General features: G+C 38.0%; 2 protein-coding genes across 3 annotated transcripts in view; one reads left to right on the plus strand and one right to left on the minus strand.

Moving 5' to 3' along the window:
* Positions 1–42: 42 nt before the first annotated feature.
* Positions 43–21,466, minus strand: LOC127617150 (solute carrier family 49 member A3-like). Its single transcript, XM_052089065.1, has 10 exons — positions 21,045–21,466; positions 10,740–10,898; positions 10,106–10,322; positions 9,633–9,709; positions 9,401–9,538; positions 8,771–8,887; positions 6,707–6,859; positions 6,456–6,613; positions 4,991–5,103; positions 43–604 (listed from the first exon to the last, which is right to left on the minus strand). The coding sequence occupies exons 1-10, from the start codon at positions 21,204–21,206 to the stop codon at positions 438–440; spliced, it is 1,461 nt and encodes a 486-aa protein (XP_051945025.1). The 5' UTR covers positions 21,207–21,466; the 3' UTR covers positions 43–437.
* Positions 21,467–22,687: 1,221 nt separating this feature from the next.
* The window catches only part of LOC127663345 (polycomb group RING finger protein 3), a 73,023-nt gene continuing 69,645 nt past the window's right edge, over positions 22,688–26,065 (plus strand). For both annotated transcript variants that reach the window (XM_052154887.1, XM_052154888.1), the window contains exon 1: positions 22,688–22,805. The gene's annotated coding sequence lies outside the window, so the exon portion shown is untranslated. The remainder of the gene's footprint in view (positions 22,806–26,065) is intronic.

The following is a 26,065-nucleotide window of genomic DNA, read 5'->3' on the forward strand; positions in this document are numbered from 1 at the left end:
TCAGCAATATAAATAACTAGATTAGACAAATAAAACAACTTGAGAATATATGACCGTTTACCCATAAAATTCAATAAACATCAGCTCGTATTTTATACAATATATAAAATTAGTCCTAAACAGAGGAATTCATTATGGGTCAAATTTTGCCCCTATTTTTATTTATTATTATTTCACTTTCAGTGGCATTTGAACCTCCTCATATACATTATATATACAGCATATACATTGCATTCATTATTCCTACTATCACATAAGGCAAAGTGTTAGTTTCTTATATACACAGAAGTATAACAATTACAAAATCTCTGCACCCTATACTTCTAAGCAAGAAGGGTCATAAAGTGTCTGAGATTGACATTTAGAGATTTAGATTGCAAAATCATTTGGTCTTGGTTAAAATTTTCAGTGGTTTCTCTTGCTGTCGGATCAGTCCGTCAAGCGTCAGTGCTGTTTGCCCAGGTGTCTCCTGCTGTTGACTGCTCAGTCTCTGTCTCTGGTGTGGCTGTGGCTTCTGCACTGAGTCTCTGGTAATCCGTTTGGAAAAACACCACAAAGCCGCAGGTGCCCAGAGCACACAGTCCTGCCATCACCAGCACTGGCACTGTCAATGTGTGCGTGTGTTGTAGTTGAAACAGGGACAGAAAAAACAAAAGAGAAAAAGACAAATAAATGCCTAGAGATCTGCCCAAGTCTATCATTATCTCATCAAGACATGTCAAGGATGACCCAGAAAAGCAGGAAGGCTGGATTAATCTGCACTTGTTCTCATTTTAAACGTGTTCCCTAATGACACAGGATCCAGTTTAGCTGGAAAGAGGAAATGAAAGTAATGCATGAAACAGTCCCACTTGGCTAATCATGATATATCCTATCTTTAAAAAGTTTGTGAAATTAAGTATGGTCCAATGTTTGTGTACATTTCAAAGACTAGTTGAAGAGTACTGTCCCATGACCTCATGGCATGCATTTTTATTTTGACTGCATGCATGTTTTTTTATCATCAGGGCCCGGTTTTTCAAAAGTAATCCACTAGGATTTTGGATAACGGATTGGATCAAATCTTGAAAATGGGTTTTTCAAAAGAAAAAACGGATTACATAATCGGATTAGATCACGTAATCCAATCTTGGTTTTGATCCGGATCAAACCTTTAGTTTGGGTTTTTCAGAACTTTTTTTGTAGGATTTGGATCACTTTGATCCAAAAAATCTGGATTAAACTGATCCCATCAGAAGGGTGGATTCAGCGTGGATTTCATGCCCAAAATGTAATGAAAACTTTAAAAATTTATCAAATAATACTATATTTGGATCATGCAGTATCTTGCAAGATATCCTATTTATTCATAAGGTTTTAATTTTATTTGTTCATGCGTCAGGCTACAGTGATTAGGTAGGCTTGAACGTATTCAGCCTTTCAGTATAGGCCTACAGCAAAATAGAAAGAGTTTGGCCTCATAAAATAATTCCCCAAACAGCTGTCAAAATTGACCAAAAACAATCAATTTTATTCTGTCACTAATTGATATATATATTCATCACAATCGAAAATATTTTTGTTTTTAGAATATTTATTAGTGATGCATGCAATGATTACAGAATAACCAAAAAAATGCAAAGAATGGCAATCACTGATTTTTGAAATCCAAAAATCAATGAATCTGTGAAATGAGTCTAGACTCATTGATTTTGGTCTCCAAGGGGCTCAGGTGCATCATTGTCAGCACAGAGAGGGACATTGCGCTTAGTAGCGATGTTGTGCAGGACAATACAGGCAAGGGTTATGTTGCATGCGTTCTGTGGTTCCGCTCTCAGGTAGTTAAGGCATGCAAAGCACCTCTTAAGAACTCCATTTAAACGCTCAATTGCACATCTTGCTCTGCAATGAGCAGTGTTGAAGCGTGCCTGCGCCGGTGTATTTGCTGTTAGAAAAGGAGTCATCAGCCATGGTAGGAGTGGGTAGGCACTGTCTCCTAATATTATGCCATCCGGTCGGTTGGTTTGGAGTCTCATATAGAGCACTCTCCCTCAGGATGCGTGCATCATGGACAGACCCAGGCCACTTGACAACGCAGTTGGTGATGATGTGGTCAGCATCACACACAAGTTGGACATTGATGCTGTGCCTCCCCTTTCTGTTTATAAACTCCCATTCATTCTTACGAGGTGCTTGTATATGCACATGTGTGCAGTCGATTGCTCCAATAGTATTGGGCATATTCCCCAAAAGAAAAAAGCTGCGCTTGGCCTGGGCAATCTGGTTGTCCTTTGGAAAAGAAACAAATTCATTGACCAGGCTGGCCAGTGCGATTGACACATCTCTCACCACATCACACACAGCTGATTTCACCACTCCCATATAGTCACCAACAACTTGATAGAAAGTCCCACATGCATAAAACCGGAGAGCAGTGAGGATCTGGTCTTCCACAGACAGACCGTGACTCCTTTGGGTTCTGTGTTGAAGTTTTGTCCTGAGAAGGTTCACAAGGTACTCTATATCAGCCTTCCCAAAGCGAAACGGGACATACTGCTCCTCAGTGGTGTATTGCTCCAGTGGCTTGGTACGTTCAACATACACCCTTTGACGGTATCCTCTCCTGGCAAAGTGGTGGTGGCGGTGGACAACACCTGCCATTTCACTGTCTCTCTGTGAATCCTCTGAGAAAGGCTGATTTATATGGCTGTGTAGTTGGTCTTTTCAAACACACCTATTACAACTGATCAGTTTTGGATTGTGTTCAATTGAGGCAATTGGACCCAAGGCCTCTAACTGATGAACAATGTTCACTATAGTAAAGCAACGGAACCATGGACTCAAGAAGCTGTAACTTCACTGCTGCTGAAACCAATGCACTACTAGAGGGTGTTCGGTGCCATTATGGAACAATAGTGGGAAGTTTTAATTCTGCTAAGGATACCAACAAAAAGAAAAATTATGTTTGGATTTTAATCACAGAAAATGTGAATGCCATAGGGTCTGGCCAGAGGAGGACCACAGACCAAATCAAATTGCGGTGGAAGAATCTTAAGGCCAGGGCAACAAAGGACCATGCTGAAGCCAAAAACCCACAAACAGGCAACAAGCCATTTAAGAGGGGAGATTACACAGATGTGGTCCTCGACATCATTGGAGGTGAGAAGTCGCAAGCTCTCCATGGTATTCAAGGTGTTGTAGGGGATGGCGAGCCTTGGATTGAGGAGGAGGAGAATCTGCCATTTCCTCCTGAGGCTGATCCAGAGAGCGTATTTATATTGAAACTCAGCTCTGTTCCTGTGGGAGAAGCTGGATCCTCATTGGTTGAGCCAGTGGTAGTTGCCACAGGATCTCAGAGGAAAGGCTTGAAGCGCCCTTCATCAAACAAAGATGATGATTACAAGGCACTTCTGCAAAAAGAGACTGAAAGGGCAGAAGCACAGCTTCGTCTGGCAGAGGAACAACTGACTCTGACCAAACTGCAGCAAACCAAGGCCAGACTTGAGATCCGCCTCCTAAAGGCTACGCTCAGACAAGCTGGTCTCTCCACATCAGATGAGGAAGTCTGAAATTACTGTGGAGTATTTGACATTAAGTCTTTTTTTTAATTCAATACATCTATATTTGAAACTTGTTATAAATATCCTCAATGTACAGTGTTTGTGTTGTAGGTCTCAGATGAGCGGACTGCTGGAAGAGGATGGGGTGGGGTTTTTCTTGTTTTTAGTTTTTTTTTTTTAAATGTGTGTATTTTCATTTCAAATAAAAATAAATTTATATTGACCCCACACTGGCTATTCTACTTGTTGCTCTTTACATATCTATAGTTCTACATTGTGATTTCCTATCCTGTTTGAGCACTGGTTATCCAGATTTGGTGATCCTGAAAAGTTCCTATCCGGATCAGATTGATCCAATCCGATGTTGCTTTGAAAAACTGGCTCAAAAGTAAGCTGGATTACGTGATCACGGATCGCAAAAAAAAGGATTACTAAATCCGGATCAATTTTATCCGGATTAAACCTTTTGAAAAACTGGCCCCTTGGAAATAACAAATTCCATTTCAATGTCTCAATTAAATTGTTCAATATTCAACAATATTCTACGTTCTGTTGTATGCCCTACTGCACATTTTGGCAAATGCAGTGGGTGATTTGTGTATTCTATGCATGCAGAAAATGTGTTTACTGCAAAAATAGCACAGTAGTACAGTAGTATGTTGTTCTGAACAGCTCATCAAGTTCACTTATGCTGCCTTTAAGCCATCAAGTAAGTTATAATTACGATGTAAGTTCATGTGTTTTTGGTCTGAATAAAATAGACGTGTCGGAAGATTTCATATTTCTTTCTCTCTTTTATTTACTTCCAAACAAAGATGGCTAAAGCTTGTTTGCTAGCTTATGGTGTGCATTGGGTGTGTAATTAATGCTTATTGTGGCTTCCAGGTGTTGGAATTATTATTACAATTACAAAAACATATGAATGACTAAGAAATTGTATTTACAAGTGACACATAACACATATTTAATCTTAAGCATGCTCTTCACTAACTTTTATCAAATACAATTTTTTTTAGGGGCAAACTCATTTGGTGTGGTGGAAATTATAATTTTTTTAATTGACAAATAATTTTCTCACAATAAATATGCTTTATGGTAAGAGTTAACTCTTTCCTTAGATTATTATAGTTTTAAACATGCAATAATTAGTATTTTTGTAATGAATTTTCATTGTTGATTACTGAAAGTCTGGGTCTAGGACAAAGCAAGAACTCTAAAACTATACATTAAAAAAGAACATTTGAAAAATCACAAAAATAAAGGATGAAGGCCTGGTAAAAAGTTTATATGTCAGTTTTAATGTGACCATCATATAACATAAAGGGAAAAGTTAAAAATCTATTAGTTTTAATTAAAAAAAAATCAACCACTTGGACAAAAAAATAAAATAAATTGACTGACATTTACAAATACTTTCTAATCATGAAACAAAGAGAAAGTACACCACTCACCTGTCCAGCTCAGACTGGCATCTCCTCCAGCAGCACAGACAGATAATGTAGAGTCTGCCATCGGTTTGGTCAGAGCTTGAAGAAGCAGCATGTAGATGACAGACTGAACCTGTCTGATTAAACATTACATTAAACATGTCAAAGACAACATAAAACAGAAGGTAGGGCTTGGTGATGTCAGCAGGAAAGAGTAGTTTAAGAGGCAGAACAGGATATTACATTGTGATGAATTTTTTTTTCTTTTGTTTTATTTGGAATAACATTCACAGATAAATAATTACTAATAAAACCAGTAATGTGTATTACCCCTCCCCTCCCATCATTTTTTACCTAAATACTTTTCCTTGTTTAATAAAAGAATGTTTCCTTTGTCTGAGCATTACAAGACTTGACAGACCAAAACAATTTTATCTGTCAAAAACAATCAATAATTCTGTCACAATGTAGAAAATAACAGACAGAAATTACAGGGTGAGACTCTAAAACATCCTCAGTGCAAAACATACACACCCACACACACCCACACACACACACACACACACACACACACACACACACACACACACGTTGTGTTTCCATGTTTTATGGGGACTTTCCATAGACATAATGGTTTTTATACTGTACAAACTTTATATTCTATCCCCTAAACCTAACACAACCCCTAAACCTAACCCTCACAGAAAACTTTCTGCATTTTTACATTTTCAAAAAACATAATTTAGTATGATTTATAAGCTGTTTTCCTCATGGGGACCGACAAAATGTCCCCACAAGGTCAAAAATTTCGGGTTTTACTATCCTTATGGGGACATTTGGTCCCCACAAAGTGATAAATACACGCTCACACACACACACACACACACACACACAATGCTAAACTTTGACAAATCATAGTTTGATGATGTCTAAACATGATGATGTCCAACTGCATATCTTGTGATAAAATTAAAAATGAGTTTACAAACAAGCCATCAGACTACAAAGTAGATTTCTACAGCCATCAACTGGCTGTTACTGGCATGACATGTTTTTCAAGTCATGTTATTTATATTTTGTTCTCCAGATGCAGCAATCTGCCTCCAATATATGTCACATTCTCATATTTTCTTCACCTTTCAACTTAATTAGCTTATTTGTTTAAGCAAGTTAATGGTGACATTTAGACATTTAGATTTAAATAAGAACAAAATAGCATAAAATCCCAAAAGAAATGCATAATTTTATTGATCTTACTTCAGGGAAGCAAAAAATTGTATCAATATAGTCATAAAAAAAGGGTTACACATCAAAAATGACCTTAAAAACCAAAGGGAGGCTCCACTTTTCAATACCATAGGGGGGGTTAAAAAAATCAAAAATGGTCAATTTTGATTTAATGTTGACTTTAACACTATAATAATTGAAAATGCAATACAAAAGTAAATTACTGAAACTTAAAAAAAATCTAAACATAAACAAAAGTTACCCAGATATGAAGATCAGTCCAGATGATGTTGCTTCACCCACAGGGTACGAACACTCAACTCCGAGCTCCATGGCGATGGGATATACAGAAAACCCGAACAGGCCAAACCATGCACATGCAGCACCAATGGCAATCTTCTGGTCCCTTAAAAGGGAAACCTGACAGACATACAGAAAACTGAACCTGAAAACTCTCCTGAACCTTCCAAACTCAAGAAAATTTAAACAACATCACACATTTTCTCTACTTACCACCGCAAAAGCAGTGCATCCGAGGGATGTCAGGCACATATTGATTTTGGTGACCTCTGTAAACTTCTTTGTCTTGTCCACATAAAGGCCCAAGACGCCAGCGCCCACAACGCCAAAAACAATGGAACCTGCACCACATAGTCCTGCAAAGTCCTGCCACAATAAAAAAGAAGAAACAACATTTTTACATTGGCTTGTCTGTCTGTCTGTCTGTCTGTCTGTCTGTCTGTCTGTCTGTCTGTCTGTCTGTCTATCTATTTATCTATCTACAGTATCTGTCTGTCTGTCTATCTATTTATCTATCTATCTACAGTATCTGTCTGTCTGTCTGTCTGTCTATCTACAGTATCTGTCTGTCTGTCTGCTTGTCCGTCCGTCTGTGTGTCTGTCTCTGCCTGTCTGGCTGTTCATCCATCCATCCGTCCATCCATTTCTATCTATCTGTCTTTCTGTCTGTCTGTCCATCCCTGTCTGTCTATCTATCTGTCTGTCTGTCTATCTACAATATCTCACAAAAGTGAGTACGCCCCTCACATTTTTGTAAATATTTTATTATATCTTTTTATGTGACAATACTGAAGAAATGACACTTTGCTACAATGTAAAGTAGTGAGTGTACAGCTTGTATAACAGCTATACATTTTGCTGTCCCCTCAAAATAACTCAACACACAGCCATTAATGTCTAAACCGCTGGCAACAAAAGTGAGTACACCCCTAAGTGGTAATGTCCAAATTGGGCCCAATTAGCCATTTTCCCTCCCCGTTGTCATGTGACTCATAGTGTTACAAGGTCTCAGGTGTGAATGGGGAGCAGGTGTGTTAAATTCTAAAGATGATGCACAAGAAAGCCTGCAAACAGTTTGCTGAGGACAAGCAGACTAAGGACAAGGATTACTGGAACCATATCCTGTTGTCTGATGAGACCAAGATAAACTTATTTGGTTCAGATGGTGCCAAGCGTGTGTGGCGGAAACCAGGTGAGGAGTACAAAGACAAGAGTGTCTTGCCTACAGTCAAGCATGGTGGTGGGAGTGTCATGGTCTGGGGCTGCATGAGTGCTGCCGGCACTGGGGAGCTACAGTTCATTGAGGGAACCATGAATGCCAACATGTATTGTGACATACTGAAGCAGAGCATGATCCCCTCCCTTCGGAGACTGGGCCGCAGGGCAGTATTCCAGCATGATAATGACCCCAAACACACCTCCAAGACGAACACTGCCTTGCTAAAGAAGCTGAGGGTGAAGATGATGGACTGGCCAAGCATGTCTCCAGACCTAAACCCTATTGAGCATCTGTGTGGGATCCTCAAACGGAAGGTGGAGGAGCACAAGGTCTCTAACATCCACCAGCTCCGTGATGTCTTCATGGAGGAGTGGAAGAGGACTCCAGTGGCAACCTGTGAAGCTCTGGTGAACTCCATGCCCAAGAGGGTTAAAGCAGTGCTGGAAAATAATAATGGTGGCCACACAAAATATTGACACTTTGGGCCCACTTTGGGCCCAATTTGGACATTTTCACTTAGGGGTGTACTCACTTTTGTTGCCAGCGGTTTAGACATTAATGGCTGTGTGTTGAGTTATTTTGAGGGGACAGCAAATTTACACTGTTATACAAGCTGTACACTCACTACATTCACATTGTAGCAAAGTGTCATTTCTTCAGTGTTGTCACATGAAAAGGTATAATCAAATATTTACAAAAATGTGAGGGGTGTACTCACTTTTGTGAGATACTATAGATAGACAGACAGACAGATAGATAGACAGACTGTCTGTCTGTCCGTCCTTCCGTCCGTCCGTATCTATCTGTCTGTCTGTCCAGCCCTGTCTGTCTATCTATCTGTCTGTCTGTCTATCTGTCTATCTCTAACTATCTATCTATCTTTCAATCTGTCCATCCATCCTTCCATCCCTGTCTGTCTGTCTGTCTGTCTGTCTGTCTATCTATCTACAGTATCTGTCGGTCTGTCTGTCACATTTCTTCACTAGTTTAACCCTGTTATTCAAAATAACAGGTTTTTACAAATGAGGTAAACATTTAGGTTTGCGTTAAATTCTTACATTTGAGTATCCCTTGACACAAAGTATCTGTTCCAGCAAGGTGGAAAAACAGGTGAATATTCCTATACCCGAACCAAAACACACCAGCAGGATCAAGTATGCTTTGTTCCTCAGTAGCTATAGATAAATGAGAGAAAGAACACAGACAAATAAAAACAAAGCCAAGAATCTTAGACAGCAGTACAAAAGTACACATTTACTAACCCTAGTTATAACGGTGCATTCATGTTATGCCAGAATTACCATAATTATGAGACAGTAATTCTGTCTTGTAATTACTTGTAAGGAGTAGAAGTTGTAAACTTGTAATTCTATGAAATCTCCAACTTGATTTTTGTGACGTCAAAACAATATTTTCACATTTTCACACTTGATTTCAGTTATAACTCAGTTTTGACCAAATGTGTAGTTACTGTATTTTGCCTTTGCCAAACCCACTAGTAATAACTGACATAAGCTACCCAACACAGACAGGCAAGTCTAACTAAAAATTTTATCTTTAATCAAGTGTTTTTTGTTTTGAGTGTTTCATGGTTTTTTGAAACATACAAATTGCACAAGCAAAACGGCATTAGATTGTAATGCAATTCATGTGTGACAAGGTAATGTGTTTTTAAGTGTGTGTAGTACCAGTTTTATGCCCTGTAGGAAAGGTTTAGTGCTGGAGGTCACCACGCTGGCAGACGGGGGTGTCGGGGGAACGCGTTCACGAATCCCCACTGTTGCTAGGAAACAGGCAACGATGGCAGGTATAGCATATATGAAAAGCTACGAGGCAGAAAGTCAACAGGACAGTTAGAGAGATACATCACATGAGGAATGAAATTCTTTTGTGACCAAGTTCTGTCTAAAGCCGTCTTACCAGCATGAGAAGATTATTAGTGTAACGTATTATCATGGGAGAGAAAATATTCGCAAAAAGCAGTCCGAGAGGATTTGCTGGAAAACAAAAGACAAGAATAATCTGTAAACTGTAATATTTCCATTCTTCATACAGTGGGATTCAAATTTCTGAGTTCACTAGTAAAAATTAGAGGCCGACCGATGGTGGATTTTGCTGATACTGATATCTAAGGCGGTGGAAAAGGCAGATAATCGACTTATTGAATGCTAAAAATGACATACTGTAGAGGCAATACAGTCTGAAATGAATCAAATTCATCAACAGTATATCATCATTCATCAATAGTATACATACTAATAATATAACCGGTAATGTTTTGTTTTAAATTATAGAGTGCAAAACAGAAGATTTATTTTACTAGTAGTCTCAGACTTTTGCACCCCACTGAAAATTAAGTAAAAAACATCTGAGCTGTTGGTATATATGGTTACCCATTGAAGCAATCATGTTAGCTGTGGCCCTCTGGTGATCTGGGAACCACAGAGCTGCCAGTTTGGTGGGGGCAAAGATGACCAAAGGTTGGGCAAGGGCACACAGTGTCTGGCCCCCCATCACCAGGGGGAACACGGCCCACTCCGGGATGCAGCTCAGAATGCCAACGACACGCAGGATACTACCCAACATGTTGAGCCAAGAGCCCAGGATTAACTGTGTTCCAGAAGCAGATGGGAAAGAGAGAGTTGCATTGGAATAGTTCAAGGATCAGAGTATAAACTTTATGCTTCCAGTTTCTTTCTGATTCTTTTCTTTGATGTCTTGCTAAAAGACAAGGAAACAGTGCTTGTAGTATTATGAAAGCTTTATAAATATGGGAGACTGGGGCTAGATGTCACACTTTTTACTCCAGAGAATATTGCTCAGGGTGGGGCATGTTGTAACACTATATTTGGTAAGTTTCCCAAATGGAAACCTGACATTAAATAGCATATATTCTAACTATAGTAACTATAAAATTCAGTGGAAAATATGCATAGTCCTTCTATTTTTTTACGGAGTAGTAAACACAATTTAGAGTGCGGATTAGGTTCAGCATTTGATGATAGACAGTAATAAGTCTCTGTTTACCGAGAAGCGCAGTCCGAGTGTGTCCAGCATCCATGTGGTGATGAAACTGAAGGGAATTGCAACCACCATGTAGATGAGGGAGAGCCAGTTGACCTGATCCAGAGACACTCTCAGGTACTGTGCTGTCTGGTCGGCCACAGGTGCAAAAGTCAGCCATAGCTGTGGAGAAATTGAAAACAATACAAATACATACATTTATACTGTATATATAAATGAAATTTATATGAAAAAAAAATTAAATTAAAAATAATTAAGAATAATTCTTAAACTTTGAAAGTAATTTTTTGTATTATTATTTATATTTATTTTTCAAAGTTTTAACAATTAGAGATATAAATAGAGTGACAGATCCCCCCTCCCCCAATTATTCTATACAGCACCGTCTTTCTATAAATGTATATATTTCTAACTTTCATAATGTGACTGAATGTCATCATTTAAATCTTGCACTCCCCTTCAACATTAACCTAAAACAGATAAAGTGCATGACAGTGAACCAGATCGGTCATATGACATATACGTAAGTCAAACTCAAATCTCACTTCCCAACATTTAGCTGCTGAATGTGCAAAAACAGAAACCTCAAGTCAGAAGGGCCCCTCACATGAGCAAAACCTGACAAAGTTATTTTACAATACACAGGCCATCATGAGCATCATCATTACATTTTTATAACTTCCATCAGAGTATAGCAGTCACTCAATACACTGAAAACATCTTGGTTACGTATGTTACCATGATTCCCTGAGATAAAGGGAAAGAGACATTGCATCACTGAGCTGGCACTATGGGGAGTGTCCTTCTACACGACCTAGATGAAACCCTTCTACAATAATGGCAGGATTGGCTATGATGTTTAAGCCCCACCCTTTTATGCGCGAAGCTGTCCGGTATATAAGCGGGTGCACAAACACCATTCCTTCAAATTTTCTGACTGAAGGACAAAGAGCGCATCTCTCGCAACTAAAAAAAAAACCAGAGTCTGTAGTGCACCCAGCTTATGCAATGTCTCATTCCCTTCATATCAGGGAACTGAGGTTACATACGTAACCAAGACGTTATCTTACGATTCAGTTCACTTGACATTGCGTCACTAAGCTGACGCTATGGGGAACAGAGTCCCATCACGACGCACTACATGACATAACCCTCCCAACGCGGTTGTGTAAAATGACAGGAAGCCCATACTTAGAAAGAGGGGCATAAATGTAGGTTTGGCCAACAAAATAGCAAGCACCCTAAACAGAGAGGACTTGTGATGAGAGAGATGTTACGTCTAGGTTGTAAAACCATGCCAATGAGTTTTGAGAAGACCATCCTGCTGCAAAATGTCTTGTAAGGACACACAGTTCATCCAAGCCCATGAAGAGGCCATGCCTCTAGTTGAGTGTGCTTTAACACCAATTGGACAATTTGCACCCTGTGACTCGTAAGCCAGGGTGATTGTGTCAATGATCCAGTGAGAAAGTCTTTGCTTGGAGACAGCATCCTCCATAGCTCATAAAGAGCTGGTCAGATAGTCTGAACTGGCGTGTACCAAACAAATGCAAGGACTGTTCCTTATATTAATTATATGGAGGGAAAAAGGCTTGAAGGTGAACCACCTGCCCTCTGAAGGGCGTGGTTAGAACCATAGGCAGATAACTTTTCTGTGTTTGATAGTGGCTTTTGAAAGACCTGGACCAAATTCCAGACATGAATTGTCAACTGACAGTGATTGCAAATCACCAACCATTTTTACTGAGGCCAGAGCCAGCAGTAATGCGGTCTAAATAGAAAGCACACGCAATTCAACCGAGTCCAGAGGCTTGAAGGGGGGCCCCGCAAGTGCTTTTAGGAGTAAAGCTAGGTTCGGTACCGTAGCCGGGAGAGGGGGATTTAACCGCCTCGCTCCCATAAGGATATTTATGATTAAATCATGTTTGCCTACAGAGGTGCCGGATTCAGTCTATAGTAACCACATAAACTTTGAGCATTGATGGACTGAGCCCTGCGTCCAATCGCTCTTGAAGATATGTTAGAATTTGAGGTATGAGGCAGTTCACTGGGTCTTTGCGCTGTGAAAAGCACCAGTTAGTGAACATATTCCATTTCAGTGTGTAAAGGCATCTTGTAGATGGCGCTCTAGCCTGTAAAATAGTATTCATAACTGACCAGTCAGGTCTGGCACATCCAGTGGAGGGCTGTACAAAATCTCTATAATTTAGGAAACCACGGAAACCAAGGACTGATTGGGCCACTTCGGCACAACCAATAGAATTGTTTCCTTGTCCTCTTTGACTTTGCATATGACAGATTGAAGGAGGCACACTGGGGGAAACACATTTTTTTGTGATTTGCAGGCCATTTGTGGGCCATTGCATCCACTCCTGGCGGAGCTTGGGATTTGGAGTTCCAAAGGGGACAGTGGGCGTTCTTCGCAGAGGCAAATAGATCAATCTCTGCTTTGCCGAATATTTCCCAAATCCTCAGGACAGTCTGAGGATGAAGTCTCCATTTGCCTCCATCAGCCCATGGAGATTGAGGGGCTTGCAGGGCATGTGCCAGCACAAGGTCCACCTCAAGTTCATCCTGCTCGACCTTGCGGTCCCATTGTGCCTCCTCATGTGATCCCTTGGGAGTGGGAGGGCACGGGAGGCTGAATCGTCCCTCAAAACGAGGGTGATTCGTGAGCGAAGTGTCTTGACACTCATGCCCTCACAGTGAGGGCAGTCTGTCTCCATGAGAGCTGTCTCTGCATGGGCATGGCCCAGACAGCGAATTCAGCTCCCATGCTGATCTGATGCAGGATGTGTCCCTCGCATAAGGAACACTTATGGAACGACATCTTTAAAAACACGTGAACACGTAAGCAGCTATTTTAGGTGTATTTATATACACAATATTACAATAGCTTATAAGGATACAAAACTCCAGCCGAAGCACTGGGGGAAATCAAGATACTGAAGCGGCCCGTTCACCAGCGAAGCGTCAAGTGGCGAGGCTGAGCAAACATTCTCCAGAACACTGCAGGGGAGTGGAGAGTCTTCTCATTGCCATGAAGATCCCGCCTGCTGACTCGTGTATGTCAACAGCAAAGTAGTAGAGGGCTTCTAGGCGAGAGATGAAACGCTGTCTTCAATGAAAATTTGGAGGAATGTTGTTTGCACGCCCACTTTTATACCAAACAGCTTCATGCCTAAAAGGGCGGGGATTAAACATCATAGCCAATCCTGGCGTTATTGTAGAAGGGTTTCAACTAGGTCATGTAGAAAGACACTTCCCATTGCATCATCTTAGTGATGCAATGTCAAGTGAACTGAATCATAATGGAAACTTGGTAATGTGCAACTGTTGCCTTGAAAATTTCTACACAATCTAATTCTTAAAAATAACTTTTAGTGTTGTAGCATAATGCAGTCATGCTAAGTAATATTTTTGACTTGAACAAAATAGGATTATTTAGATATATAACAACCTCAAGCCATTTTTTTAACCTAACAAAATCTGCTTCCTGTCAATTGGTAACATCAGGGTTGATCTCACGAAACCTGTCAAGAAAATGTCCTAATCCAATTTTTCTCCAAAATCAAAAGAAACTAGTATGACATGATATTTTGCACATACTCTATAAAATGAAGCATTTTTTAAGGCCATAAATTATATTTACATTGTGACATTATTTTTATGACAGTTTATGGCATTTTACCTCCTAATTTTTTTATTTTCAATATGATTTTTCAATATGAAAAAAGATGGCCATTGTGATTTTTTCACTACCGCAATAATACAATTATATATTATTTAAATTGTTAAGTATTTCTCAAAAAAAAAAATTGTTCGCAATCAAGGAAATTTGATTTATGCAGCAGCGTGTTGAATGGCAGTCAGTTGATCCCAAAACAATCCAATCGTTTCATGCACCACTACACAAATTACTGGCACACAGTTTCACATTCATTTAAATGCATCTAACACAACATGGTTTCCTGGACAAAACATACATTTATATATGTATAAAATTAACCGTCAATGCTGATTGTACTGTACTTTTCAAAATATTTTGAAGTTCAGAAATACTCTTAACAAGGAAACCAGTTCAAAGTCACATCTGCAGGTTTAGACTATTATCAGATTTCCCTACGATTGTAATCTTTAAATAAGCCCCAAATGGTTGAATCTTAAATGACACCATCTGCTAAACTTTAAAAAGTGTGCCAAGACACGATGCACATTTCTCGTATTTCAGAAGAACAGCTTTGGATGTTTTGGCCTTGTAACACACATACAATGGTGTCCATGGAAATGACATGTCCCTTGGGAGCAACAGGGGTGTAATTAAGATTGACATGCCCCTTTCTGGCACACCCTGTTCAGAGATAATAGCCTCATGGGGAAGTATCCATATCCTACTACAGCTGGGCTATTAGGACGACCCTGTTATAACCCTGTAGACTGAAGCCCCTAGTGGACTGAAAATCACAACGGCAAGTGTGAACATTTCCAGTGAAATCATGTGCAGTTTTGATTCAGTGGCACTGGATAAATGGGGCTTGTTGAGCAGCAGCTACAGGTATATAATAAAATCTGTCTACATCGGTCTAGTATTACATCTAGTACTACATCTATTACTGTTAATATTTAGGATTTAGTAGTTTTAGTAATGGTAATAATGGTCAGCGGTATTTGTCAGAACAGTACATTCCAATGGATGGTTCCAAATGAACTGTCTCTTCTTCTATTTTTACACTTATTGGTTTATATTAAAATACTGTATGTCAAGAAGATTGACGATACAGCATTTTAACAAAACTTGAAACCATGGCCCTAGAAGTTATGGCTTCTGGCTTTATGAGCCACAATCAGGGTAGATACCATATTTATTTGTTTGTGAATAAAAAGAAGTTTGTGAGGGATAGAATAATGCTATCATTACAACCACAAAAAGAAGACAGAGACAAGTTATGGCGTATCATAATTACTTATACGGAGTGATAATTTACACTAGGTGTAAATAGATCCAGCCACACAGCGCAGCTATTTGCACTAAAATAATTAAAGACAAACTGTGTCAAGTGTCGCTACAATGGCATAATTAACCGTTTTTACAACAGTAATAATGCAGTAACCATGATTTTTGGTGAAAGCCATAGTTTTAATGCAATTATCTATGATGTCACTACTGTATATTATGTTAATATTGTAACCATGTTTAATTTTGTGGTTACTACAATTTGGCTACAAAATACCATGGTGATATTATTGTTACTGTAGTAAAAACATGATTAATTTTTGTTAGTAAAGTTAGGGTTAGGGGTAAGAGTTGCTGTAGGGTGTCTGTGTGACTCTAAATAAACACAATAAACATGCTGCAATGTTACCCCTATCCTCCACTTAAAAAGGGATGCAAATAGCATCTAATATGCCTTACTTTTATTATCAACAGTGCAATCAAGTTTTAAAAGTAACATTAGAGTCATTAACCTGACATTGTTTGCCCTGTATGCCTGAAAACAATATGTATTGGCTGCACCTTCTTGAGCTGTATTGTAAATCGCCTATGTTTCTGTTATACAGGCTTTATTAGACTCTCACCCAAAAGAGTACTTCATTTTCAATGTTTCTCAAAATATTCAGAATTGAATAAAATATCTATATAAACTATATAAAAATGCTAATTATTTATAAAATTACCATTAGAGTTAATTTACCTTAAACAAATTAGCATCTACAGTAGATTTCACCTGGGTCTTTTATGACCCACTTATGTATTAAAGAGGGGTGATGTTACATATATATGCATTCTAGGGTCATCTCTTATACCTGAAAGTGAATAACTGAAGGCAAACAAAAGCAACATTTTTAAAATCTAAGTAGACTTCTCCTTCCCCTTCTATAGTTTTAATATGAATCTATAATATTTCTGTCAAATCATATCTGTTACTACTACTAGTTGGTGGTGCTACAGTAATGGCACACATTATGTTTCATCATCAACTCTGTTTATAATGTCAGGTCTATCAGGCCTTATGAGATGTTTAACATTCTCCATACTGTAGTGCTTCAAAGTACAAAATTACTCTCGGTTTAATTCACAACATGTGCTGTACAGATGGGAAGCGCATTTAGCGCTTAAATGGTGCTTTTGAGATAAAACACTGAATGTCTTAAGGGGGATCCCACACACTAAATCATCTTTAATTATCAAGCAAGACTAAGCGCAGTCTTCATTTCAGGGCAAAATGGCCATTTATAACAAAATGACACAGGAAAATCTGTCTGTCTTGGGCTCTAAGAATACTCCTAACCTTCTCCCCAGTACAGCGCCTCTGACTGTAGATGCTTGTGCGTTGGTTCCGAATGGTTGACAGAGGCTTCTGGTGGGTCTTAAAGGTGTCGTTAACTATTAATTAACTTATTAGTTAACTATTTCCTTGCACTGCTCCCGAAACTCTTAAAATATAAAGTATAAATTCTAGGACTGTCATATAAAAATGTATGTGTTAAAAAAAAACAATATTGCATTTAATCAAGTGTACGGACCGTAACAAGGAAAGTTTTAGATAACTTTGCAAATGTATTAAAAAGAAAACTGAAATATCACATTGACATAAGTATTCAGACCCTTATCTCAGTACTTAGTTGAAGCACCTTTGGCAGCGATTACAGCCTCAAGTCTTTTGGGTATGATGCAACAAACTTTGCACACCTAGATTTGGGGATTTTCTGCCATTCTTCACCATAGATTCTCTCAACCTCTGTCCGGTTGGATGGGGACCATCAGTGGACAGCCATTTTCATGTCTCTCCAAAGATGTTCGATTGGATTCAAGTCTGGGCTCTGGCTGGACCACTCAAAGACATTCTTAGAGTTGTAACTAAGCCAATATTGCATTGTCTTGGCTGTGTGCTTGAGGCCATTTAGCTGCATTCAGTTTTCTTTCAATACTGACCAGTCCCCCAGTCCCTGCTGCTGAAAAACACCCTCACAGCATGATGCTATCACTACCATGCTTCACCATTGGGATGGTATTGCGCAGGTGATAAGCGGTGTCTGGTTTCCTCAGACATGATGCTTGGAATTGAGGCCAAACAGTTCAATCTTCGTTTAATCAGACCAGAGAATCTTGTTTCTCACAGTCTGAGAATCCTTTAGGTGCTTTTTTGCAAATTCCAAGGGAGATTTTATGTGTCTTGCACTGGGGAGAGGCTTCTGTCTGGCCACTCTACCATAAAGTCCAGATCGGTGGAGTGTTGCAATGATGGTTGTCATTCTGCAAGTTTTTCCCATCTCCACAAATGATCTCTGGAGCTCAACTAGAGTGACCATCGGGTTCTATCTGCTCAGTTTGGCCAGGTGGCCAGCTCTAGGAAGAGTCCTGGTTGTTCCAAACTTCTTCCATGTAAGAATTATGGAGTACAATGTGCTCTTGGGAACATTGAACATTTCATATCATTTTGAAATAACTATTCATACCTTTTGCGATGTATCAAAAATCGTTTTTTTGCTTTGTAATTAGGGGGTACACAGTGCAGATTGATGTGATAAATTATACAAATTTTACATAAGACTGCAACATAACAAAAAATGAAATAAAACGAAGGTGTCTGAATATTTGTATATAATTATTTAAATATAACATTTTATAATTAATTAATCATTATACATTGAATTATTGTTATTTGAGGGGCTTTCTCAGCAAATTATTTATATATTTTGATTAATTCGATTAATTAATCGGCATATCATGTAATTAATCTTGTTAAAAATTTTAATCGATTAACAAAATAATAATTACCTAAGAAAATACATTTTAATTTTTAATTGCCTAAAGACTTGTCCCTCCACCACAAGATATAATGGTTGCTACAGCCCTGGTTTTGTTACTTCTATGAAAAGTAATTTTGAATGACTGAAAATGTAAATATTGACTATGTCAAATCAAGATATTGAGCATACATATAAATCTCGTAAATTTTACTACGGTGACGGATAATCAATATATGCAGTGCAATCTCTGATACCAATGGTAAATAATAATAAACAAAAGTAGAAAAATTATTAAAGTAACATTTATTATATTTCAAAAGGATAACATTACTTAAAAATCAGGGGGCACTTCAAGAAAATCATTTAGGTTAAAGGGGTTCAGCTGACAAAACAGTTTTGGAACCCCTGGTATTCAGTATATGAATTGATATAGGCATTTATGTGTGTATGTGTATATATGTATGGATGTTTGTACGTACATCTATGCATACGAGAATTGTACCATTTTGTTTTGTAGTTTCTCTATGTTTTGTATATTAGCATTATTTACATTACTATTAATAATTTTTATTTGTATTTGATCTATGTTTGGTTTTTCGAATTGAGATTACTGTATGATTCTGTTTCAGTCATTGTTAAAGCTACACTATGTAACTTTTGGCCCTCTAGCGTTTAAAAAATAAAATGCCATGCTTGCAGAAGAATATTGTTTTGGTTGTGGTTCGGCTCTGCTCCTCTGCACGGATGAATGTGTTTCGTGGCACCACAGGTCATCTTATCAGGACGAATAAATAACAAAAAAAAGGAAAAGACAGATATCTGAAAACATGTCATCTGAGCAGATAAGTGCCATATCTTATGCTGTTGTTTTGACTTGTTGGAAACATTGATGTTTTGAAATAAATGATGTTACAAACGTTAGGCAATGTTTGTTCAAATTAGACATAACGATTGCTAGTCTGAAAAGGTCAAACTTTGTAACGTTTTTATAACTCTGGCCAAATAGACCACAGTAGTAACTAATTTATATTTTGTCATTGTTTACATCTAGTGGTCAACATAATTTCAAGACTCACATGTCCTTGGCAAGCCTAGGACTAAAGGATTTATTTATATTAATTATTGCAGTTATAAATACAAATACACACGTGTGCTAGTAAGTGAAAAGTTCTGCACTGATTACAGTATAATTATTATTTATTTTATATAATTATTATATTTTATTACTTTTATTTTATTTATTGCTTGTAGACTCTGCTCTGTTCGGGGTTTCTTTGTTTTTACAAAGTGATTCCCCGTAGGTTTGCCATTTTTAATGATCCATGGTCAATTTTTCTCATTCTTTGTGACAACAAACTTTCAGCTTCAGCTTCTCCCACACCATACATGCGCTACAGTAGCCGGACCTTATTTTCTTTTGTATGGAAATGACATAAACACGCACTGGCGAATGACGTATGTATGCAATGTCCCACAAAATCCAAAAAACAGCTCTAATATAATTATAATATAATATTATTATAATAGGTCTATCAAAGTCTATTTGGGTAAAGTAAATACATGGTTTGCAACATGGATTTTTGTTGCACTCTCTCATTAATAGCATTTTGTTATTTTTTAACAAAAAAAAAAGTTACATAATGTAGCATAATAATAAAATTCAAACAAGAAAAAAAACATTTGGATTTATATTTGTTAGCAGGAAAAAAAATCCCTATACTAAACACAGAAAAGCACATTATAGTACACAAATAAAACAAATAATCATGAATTCTAATGTATATAGTAATGTAAGGTGAACATTACTACACTCATATCAGCTACACAATGCTTAAGAATAGTGTATTATGTAATATATGCATTAGTTTAGTTTATTAATTAGAGTAATGAAGTGTTTAACCATTGTATAGCTAATAAAAAGAACATTTAAACATTTTGTACTTAGTAGCAAGTTAACCCAATATTGATATATCCTGCAACACCAGCACATTGTTTATTGCACTATATTTTCTGAGTTTGTTTGTGTTTGCAAAAAACTAGTATTAATTAATATTATACAGACAGAAATGTTTTTCCTTCGATCATTGAGCGATTAATTATTTCAGATACACCCGCCCCTAAACATTAAACGAAATGAAATGTGATTGGTCGTTCAAACAATACGTTAGCGAAAACAATCTTGGACAGAATCGGCTGCAATGTGGATCAGACCTTATGCAGACTGTTGACTTATACAGACAAGAAACAGACAGATTATCTGTGATTGTGGCGCACACATATTCTGGAAACACTTTATAATAACTTTTAATCATAAAATTAACTTTAAATTAATCAAACATTATTACATTTTATAAAACAGAAACCAAAATACCAAAAAATACATAAAGGTTTCGACTGAATGAAAGTTACGCAAATTCTTTATGAGACAGGCTGAATATAAAGGGACGCTTCAGAGAGTGACGCTTGATCAAATCTGTTCAACATACTGAACCACTTTGAAAACCCCCAAAACTTTACTTTGACATAGGCGAACTGGAATTACAGGATTACACATACCACTGCGTTCGAACAGTTCAGTAGGCAGAGCACAGATAAAATGAACCATCTCCTTCTGTAAACTGTGAATTGAGCCGCTGTGTTCCCTCCGTTCAGGTGACTCCGGACATCTCTATTCGGGCTCCCGGCGAGCGCTCCGGTCTCCGCGCTTACATCATCCATGATGCCAAAACCGAAACAGAACCAGACGAGATCGCATCATAGATTAGTTAAAAAACGCATGGTAACTAAAACTGTCCCGAACTTTGTACCCATCGTGCGGAGAAAAAAAACAACAACCCTGCCACTAATACAATACTTATCAGATGTCAAAACTTATGCGTTCCTATTCCCACTGATGTGAAAGTCAAGAGATGGTTTACTTAAAGAAAGACCGTGGTTTTGTTTTGGTTTCAGGTATACCGGTGAATGAGAGTTGTGTCAACAAAACTCTTCCAACCCATGATCACATAACCACGCCTTATACCCGTGACTCCATTGTCATAGTGCCGGTCGGGTTCCTGCTGCAACTCCACACAGTTATCTTCTGTTTGAGGTCTGGCAGCATCAGTTCAAGTATTTCCAATAAAATAAAATCGAATTCAGTTTTTTCAGAAAGAAATATTTCGACACAAACATTCAATGACATAGATACCATCAGATGCAAAGGTCAAACTATTGATTTATTGCTGACTATGTGGTTCAGTACCCTATTATAGACCTAAATACAAATTTCAGATCTTTACTTCTGAGAAAGTAATTAAACAAACATATAAAAAAACCACATGTCTGTCTGTCTATCTGTCTGACTGTCTGTCTGTTGTTTGTCTGTCTGTCTATCTATCTATCTGTTGTTTGTTTGTCTGTCTGTCTGTCTGTCTGTCTGTCTGTCTGTCTGTCTGTCTGTCTGTCTGTCTGTCTGTCTGTCTGTCTATCTATCTATCTATCTATCTATCTATCTATCTATCTATCTATCTATCTATCTATCTATCAGGCCTTTTTCCTTTTTTTGGTAAAAGTTTTTTGTTTGTTTGGTCTTTGCAACTGAACTTGCTGGGAAAGCATGGTGATTACTTGTTTAAATACAAAAATGATATATTATAAATATATTTATAATATAAATATAACATAAATATAAGCTATGAGTAAGGGTTAGATTGATATTTGAAAAAAAGAAGAAAATATATATATAAAAAAAGTAATATTTAAATAAAAATCTATATACTTATATTTTAATTACACACACACACACACACACACACACACACACACACACACACACACACACACACACACACACACACACACACACACACACACACACACACACACACACACATTTTTTTAAATGTGTCTTTCCAAAAAATGTGCTGAACTAAAATATACTATTATTGTATTTCCATTGTAGGTTTATTTGTATAAACTTGTATTCATTAATGTTCGTTCATCTAAATAAATTAATGTAATTTATTTTTAAACTCGATCACATCTGAAGGCTTTATAAGCCTTTATAAGCGTCTGAAAAGTCATCACTCAAGTATGATTAATGTTCCCCTACGTTGCTCACGTGGTCGAATGAAACGCATCACAATGGTTGTAATCTCCACTCCTATTCACCCCTCCTCCCATTCAACCCATATGCGCATGCGCAGCAGGGCACCTCTGTGCGCTGGTTCGGCCTGTTTCGGCAGTAGCCGGACATTTTCGCCTCTTTGTTTTACTGACAGTGGATTTAACTCGAAATCAGCCCAATATCCAGCGGACCGCTCCACCAACAAACAGGTTTGTTCATTTAAACTCAGCCGATTCCCGCAGATCATTGAACGACCGCGTCTTCCAACCTTGCTGTCGGACGGCGATCGGAGAGTTTTCATTTATTCTTGGTGTGTTTTTCCGCTTGATGGCAGCTCTGCATGGCTATACGCGCTGCTGGTGTATGTGTGGTCGTGTTGTATGTGTGCTTAACTGTGTATGCTGTGTGTCATCTTTTTATAAAAAAGTTAAAAGTGCAATTTAGTGTAGCTGGAGTTTCTTAAGCAAGCATGCACGCCTGTGTCTAATTACAGTTGTGGTGTTGGTCAGCTCAGCTCTCCTCTGCTTCCTCCTGCCTAGAATGTTCTTGAAAGCTTTCTGTCCATCTCATCATCATCATCATCATTTGCCCTATTGGATTTTGTAAGTTGGGGTGTGATGATATGGGATGTTTGAATGCAGACTAAAATGAAATTAGGGCCAGAGAAAAAGTGAAAGCCCAGAGGGTGATTGGGTGCCTGCATGCAAGCATGTGCAAACCTGCACCCCAGACTTAAGGAGCAAGAGCTGGCAACAAGTCTTACTTCATGTGCATTAAGAAATGCATTACACTTTAATGCAATAGTGCGTTATGCTTAATGGGTGAAATATTACGGGTGTTTGGAGGTGTTTCAGGGGCACCAGTCATGACATGCAGAATATTGTATTTACAGTATTGATTTGGAGTGTAGACAATTCAGTGTTGGCCCAAAGTTGGGGGGACATGGCCCTCTTGACTCACACTGGGATCTCTGGCCCCATGTGATGATCATATTGAGTGATTGGATCAGTAGAGTTGTTGGTATCTACAGTGATCTGGTCTTTGCTGAGATGGCTCACTAGAACTCGATAAGCTTGTGAAAGTATCAAAAGTCTGTGGTCTGTATGTCTAATGAACAATTTTACATCCTTGGCTTATCCAAGTGAATAATATATTGATCTGCTACACTAATATAAAGTACATTATACAGGACTTAACTGTAAGGATTAATTATTTATTTTTGTAATGGCCTGGTTGGACGTAGTTCAGAAGATGTTTACTTGCCCTGCTACACACAAATAAGCATTTTATTTTTAGCAGCATATTTTTATGTGTTGTAGAAAACATATATTTGTATTTTTTATATTTACATTTTTATATGTGTTAGAGAAAATATTTATTTATTTTTATTTGAAGTTTCCTAAACAGTTTTTACAACAAACAATTCATTAGGAACTAATATTTGGAAATTACACATCTGTAATGTAGACACTTACCTGTGTATCTGAGTAACTCCATGACATCTATAAATTCATACCAGTTGCTGATCCTGGCATAGGCGATATAGGCAGGCGCTTAGGGTGGCAAGACTGCCCACCGCACAGAGAAAGGTGTCCCGAATTGTGCCGCCCCGTCTCTGGATCGCGATGGCAGAAAGGTGCCCCAAATCGTGTCACATCGCACACACACACACTTTTACTGGAGAACAGTGGGAAAAAATGCAAAACCTTACTAATTAGATACAATTTTTGAACCCATTCTAACTAATGCTTCCTAGTAGTGATTCACCAAAATGTTTTTTTTTTGCAGAAACCAAAAATTCTGGACACTTAAATTATTATTTTAAATTAGAATTTGATTGGAATAAGTTAACCAAAAATATTTAAAATATGTTATAATATTATATAAAAATATATATATTTCTGGAATATGTTAGCAATTACATAACATCAATGCTCAAACAACTTAACTGAAAGTAACTTTTAATAAAGTTGTGACAGATGATGATCGACGATATCGGGAAATGGCAAAACCATGGATCTGGGAAGCCGACAAATATATTAAACAGTGGCTAGGTTGTGCACCCACCACCCGCAAAATGTGACGAGGCTGGAACCAGTTTGCAAGCTCATGTCATGCTCAGATAATTTGGCGACCTGTCTTGGAGTGCCACATGTCAAGAAATGCTGTTAGTCACAAAGACATGCGCTTGAATAAACACACTTTATTATATTTTTAAGAACAGACAGTAGAAAAGATGTCAATGCTTGTGTCTGATTCGCTGTTTGTTCGGAGGCGTGCAGCACAAGCCTGTTTTGTGGAACGAGGGCATGTAAAGAGTTTTCACTCCTTTTTTTTTGTTTTTTTTCTTTGTTTCATTTGTCTGAAAACTGTTTGCAAGAATAATGTTGTCTATGAGAATGCTGCAAATGATCTCGGATCATTTGACTGGTAAAAAACAGTGTTTTTGAGTACCTTTTGGTGGTTCATAACAGCTCGCTAAGGTGAACTTTCAGGAAAACTTGGGTTTGGTCTGGCACAGATTATGATTCACATGAAAAATTGGTAATATGAATGCTATTTTGTGAACCGGGGCATTCGGATCGCAGCAAATGTGCCAAGTATGAAAACTACTTGACTGCTATTGGTCCACATCATAGGTATAACCTGGAGCTCCACCTACTTTGAGTCTGGCAGTTATTTCAGGTTATGTTGTTTAGTCTGTTAAGATCAATCAATATGAACACACAGGCCTGCAGTTATTAGTGAGCTGGAACAAATTTACCTAAATCTGTACAATTGTTTGCATTGAGACATTTTCCAAGATCATACAATATACAAAAATTGAGAATTCATGGCAAACTTTAGGCAAATTGTCCATTATGGTCAAAGGTTTGCTGCAGGTACCATTAGAGGGGAACAGCTGTAAACATCTGGCAAGCATTTGCGGTGAATCACAAGCTCATTTACATGTGAAAATAATGAGTGCTAAATCTGCAGCTAATTTGTGGCCAGTTTGCGGCTAGTTTGCCAGATCTCTAGATTTTTTGCAAGGGATGTCATACCATTTTTTTTGGTTGTTTAATTAGTCTACTAAAGGAATCAAATCTACTCATTTTTTCACTGTTGATTTTGTTTGATATGCTAGGCTATACTTTGTACACTATACACAAGCCCTTTAATAGTATCCTCCATGTGATGTACGAGACACCAGACTATTTCTCTTCAGGAGTTTAGACCTATAAAGATGTCTATATAGTCCTTTAGACTTGAGTTAAACAATTACAGGTATCTCCGGACCTCCTCAAAAACGTGCTCTTGATGTGCACTTCCACTGTTGATGCTTTTACCTTCATCTCCTGTTGTTTAATGGTGATTAAATTATCTTCTAGCACTTCTTTGTGACAACAATGGCTCAAATGTGAGTTTTGCTACCTTGTGGACCCACTTATTATTGCAAATAATTCCATGTGCATTCAAAGACACAAGG

The sequence above is a fragment of the Xyrauchen texanus genome, chromosome 23 (genome assembly GCF_025860055.1).
Source record: "Xyrauchen texanus isolate HMW12.3.18 chromosome 23, RBS_HiC_50CHRs, whole genome shotgun sequence".
In the NCBI taxonomy this organism is placed as follows: Eukaryota; Metazoa; Chordata; class Actinopteri; order Cypriniformes; family Catostomidae; genus Xyrauchen; species Xyrauchen texanus.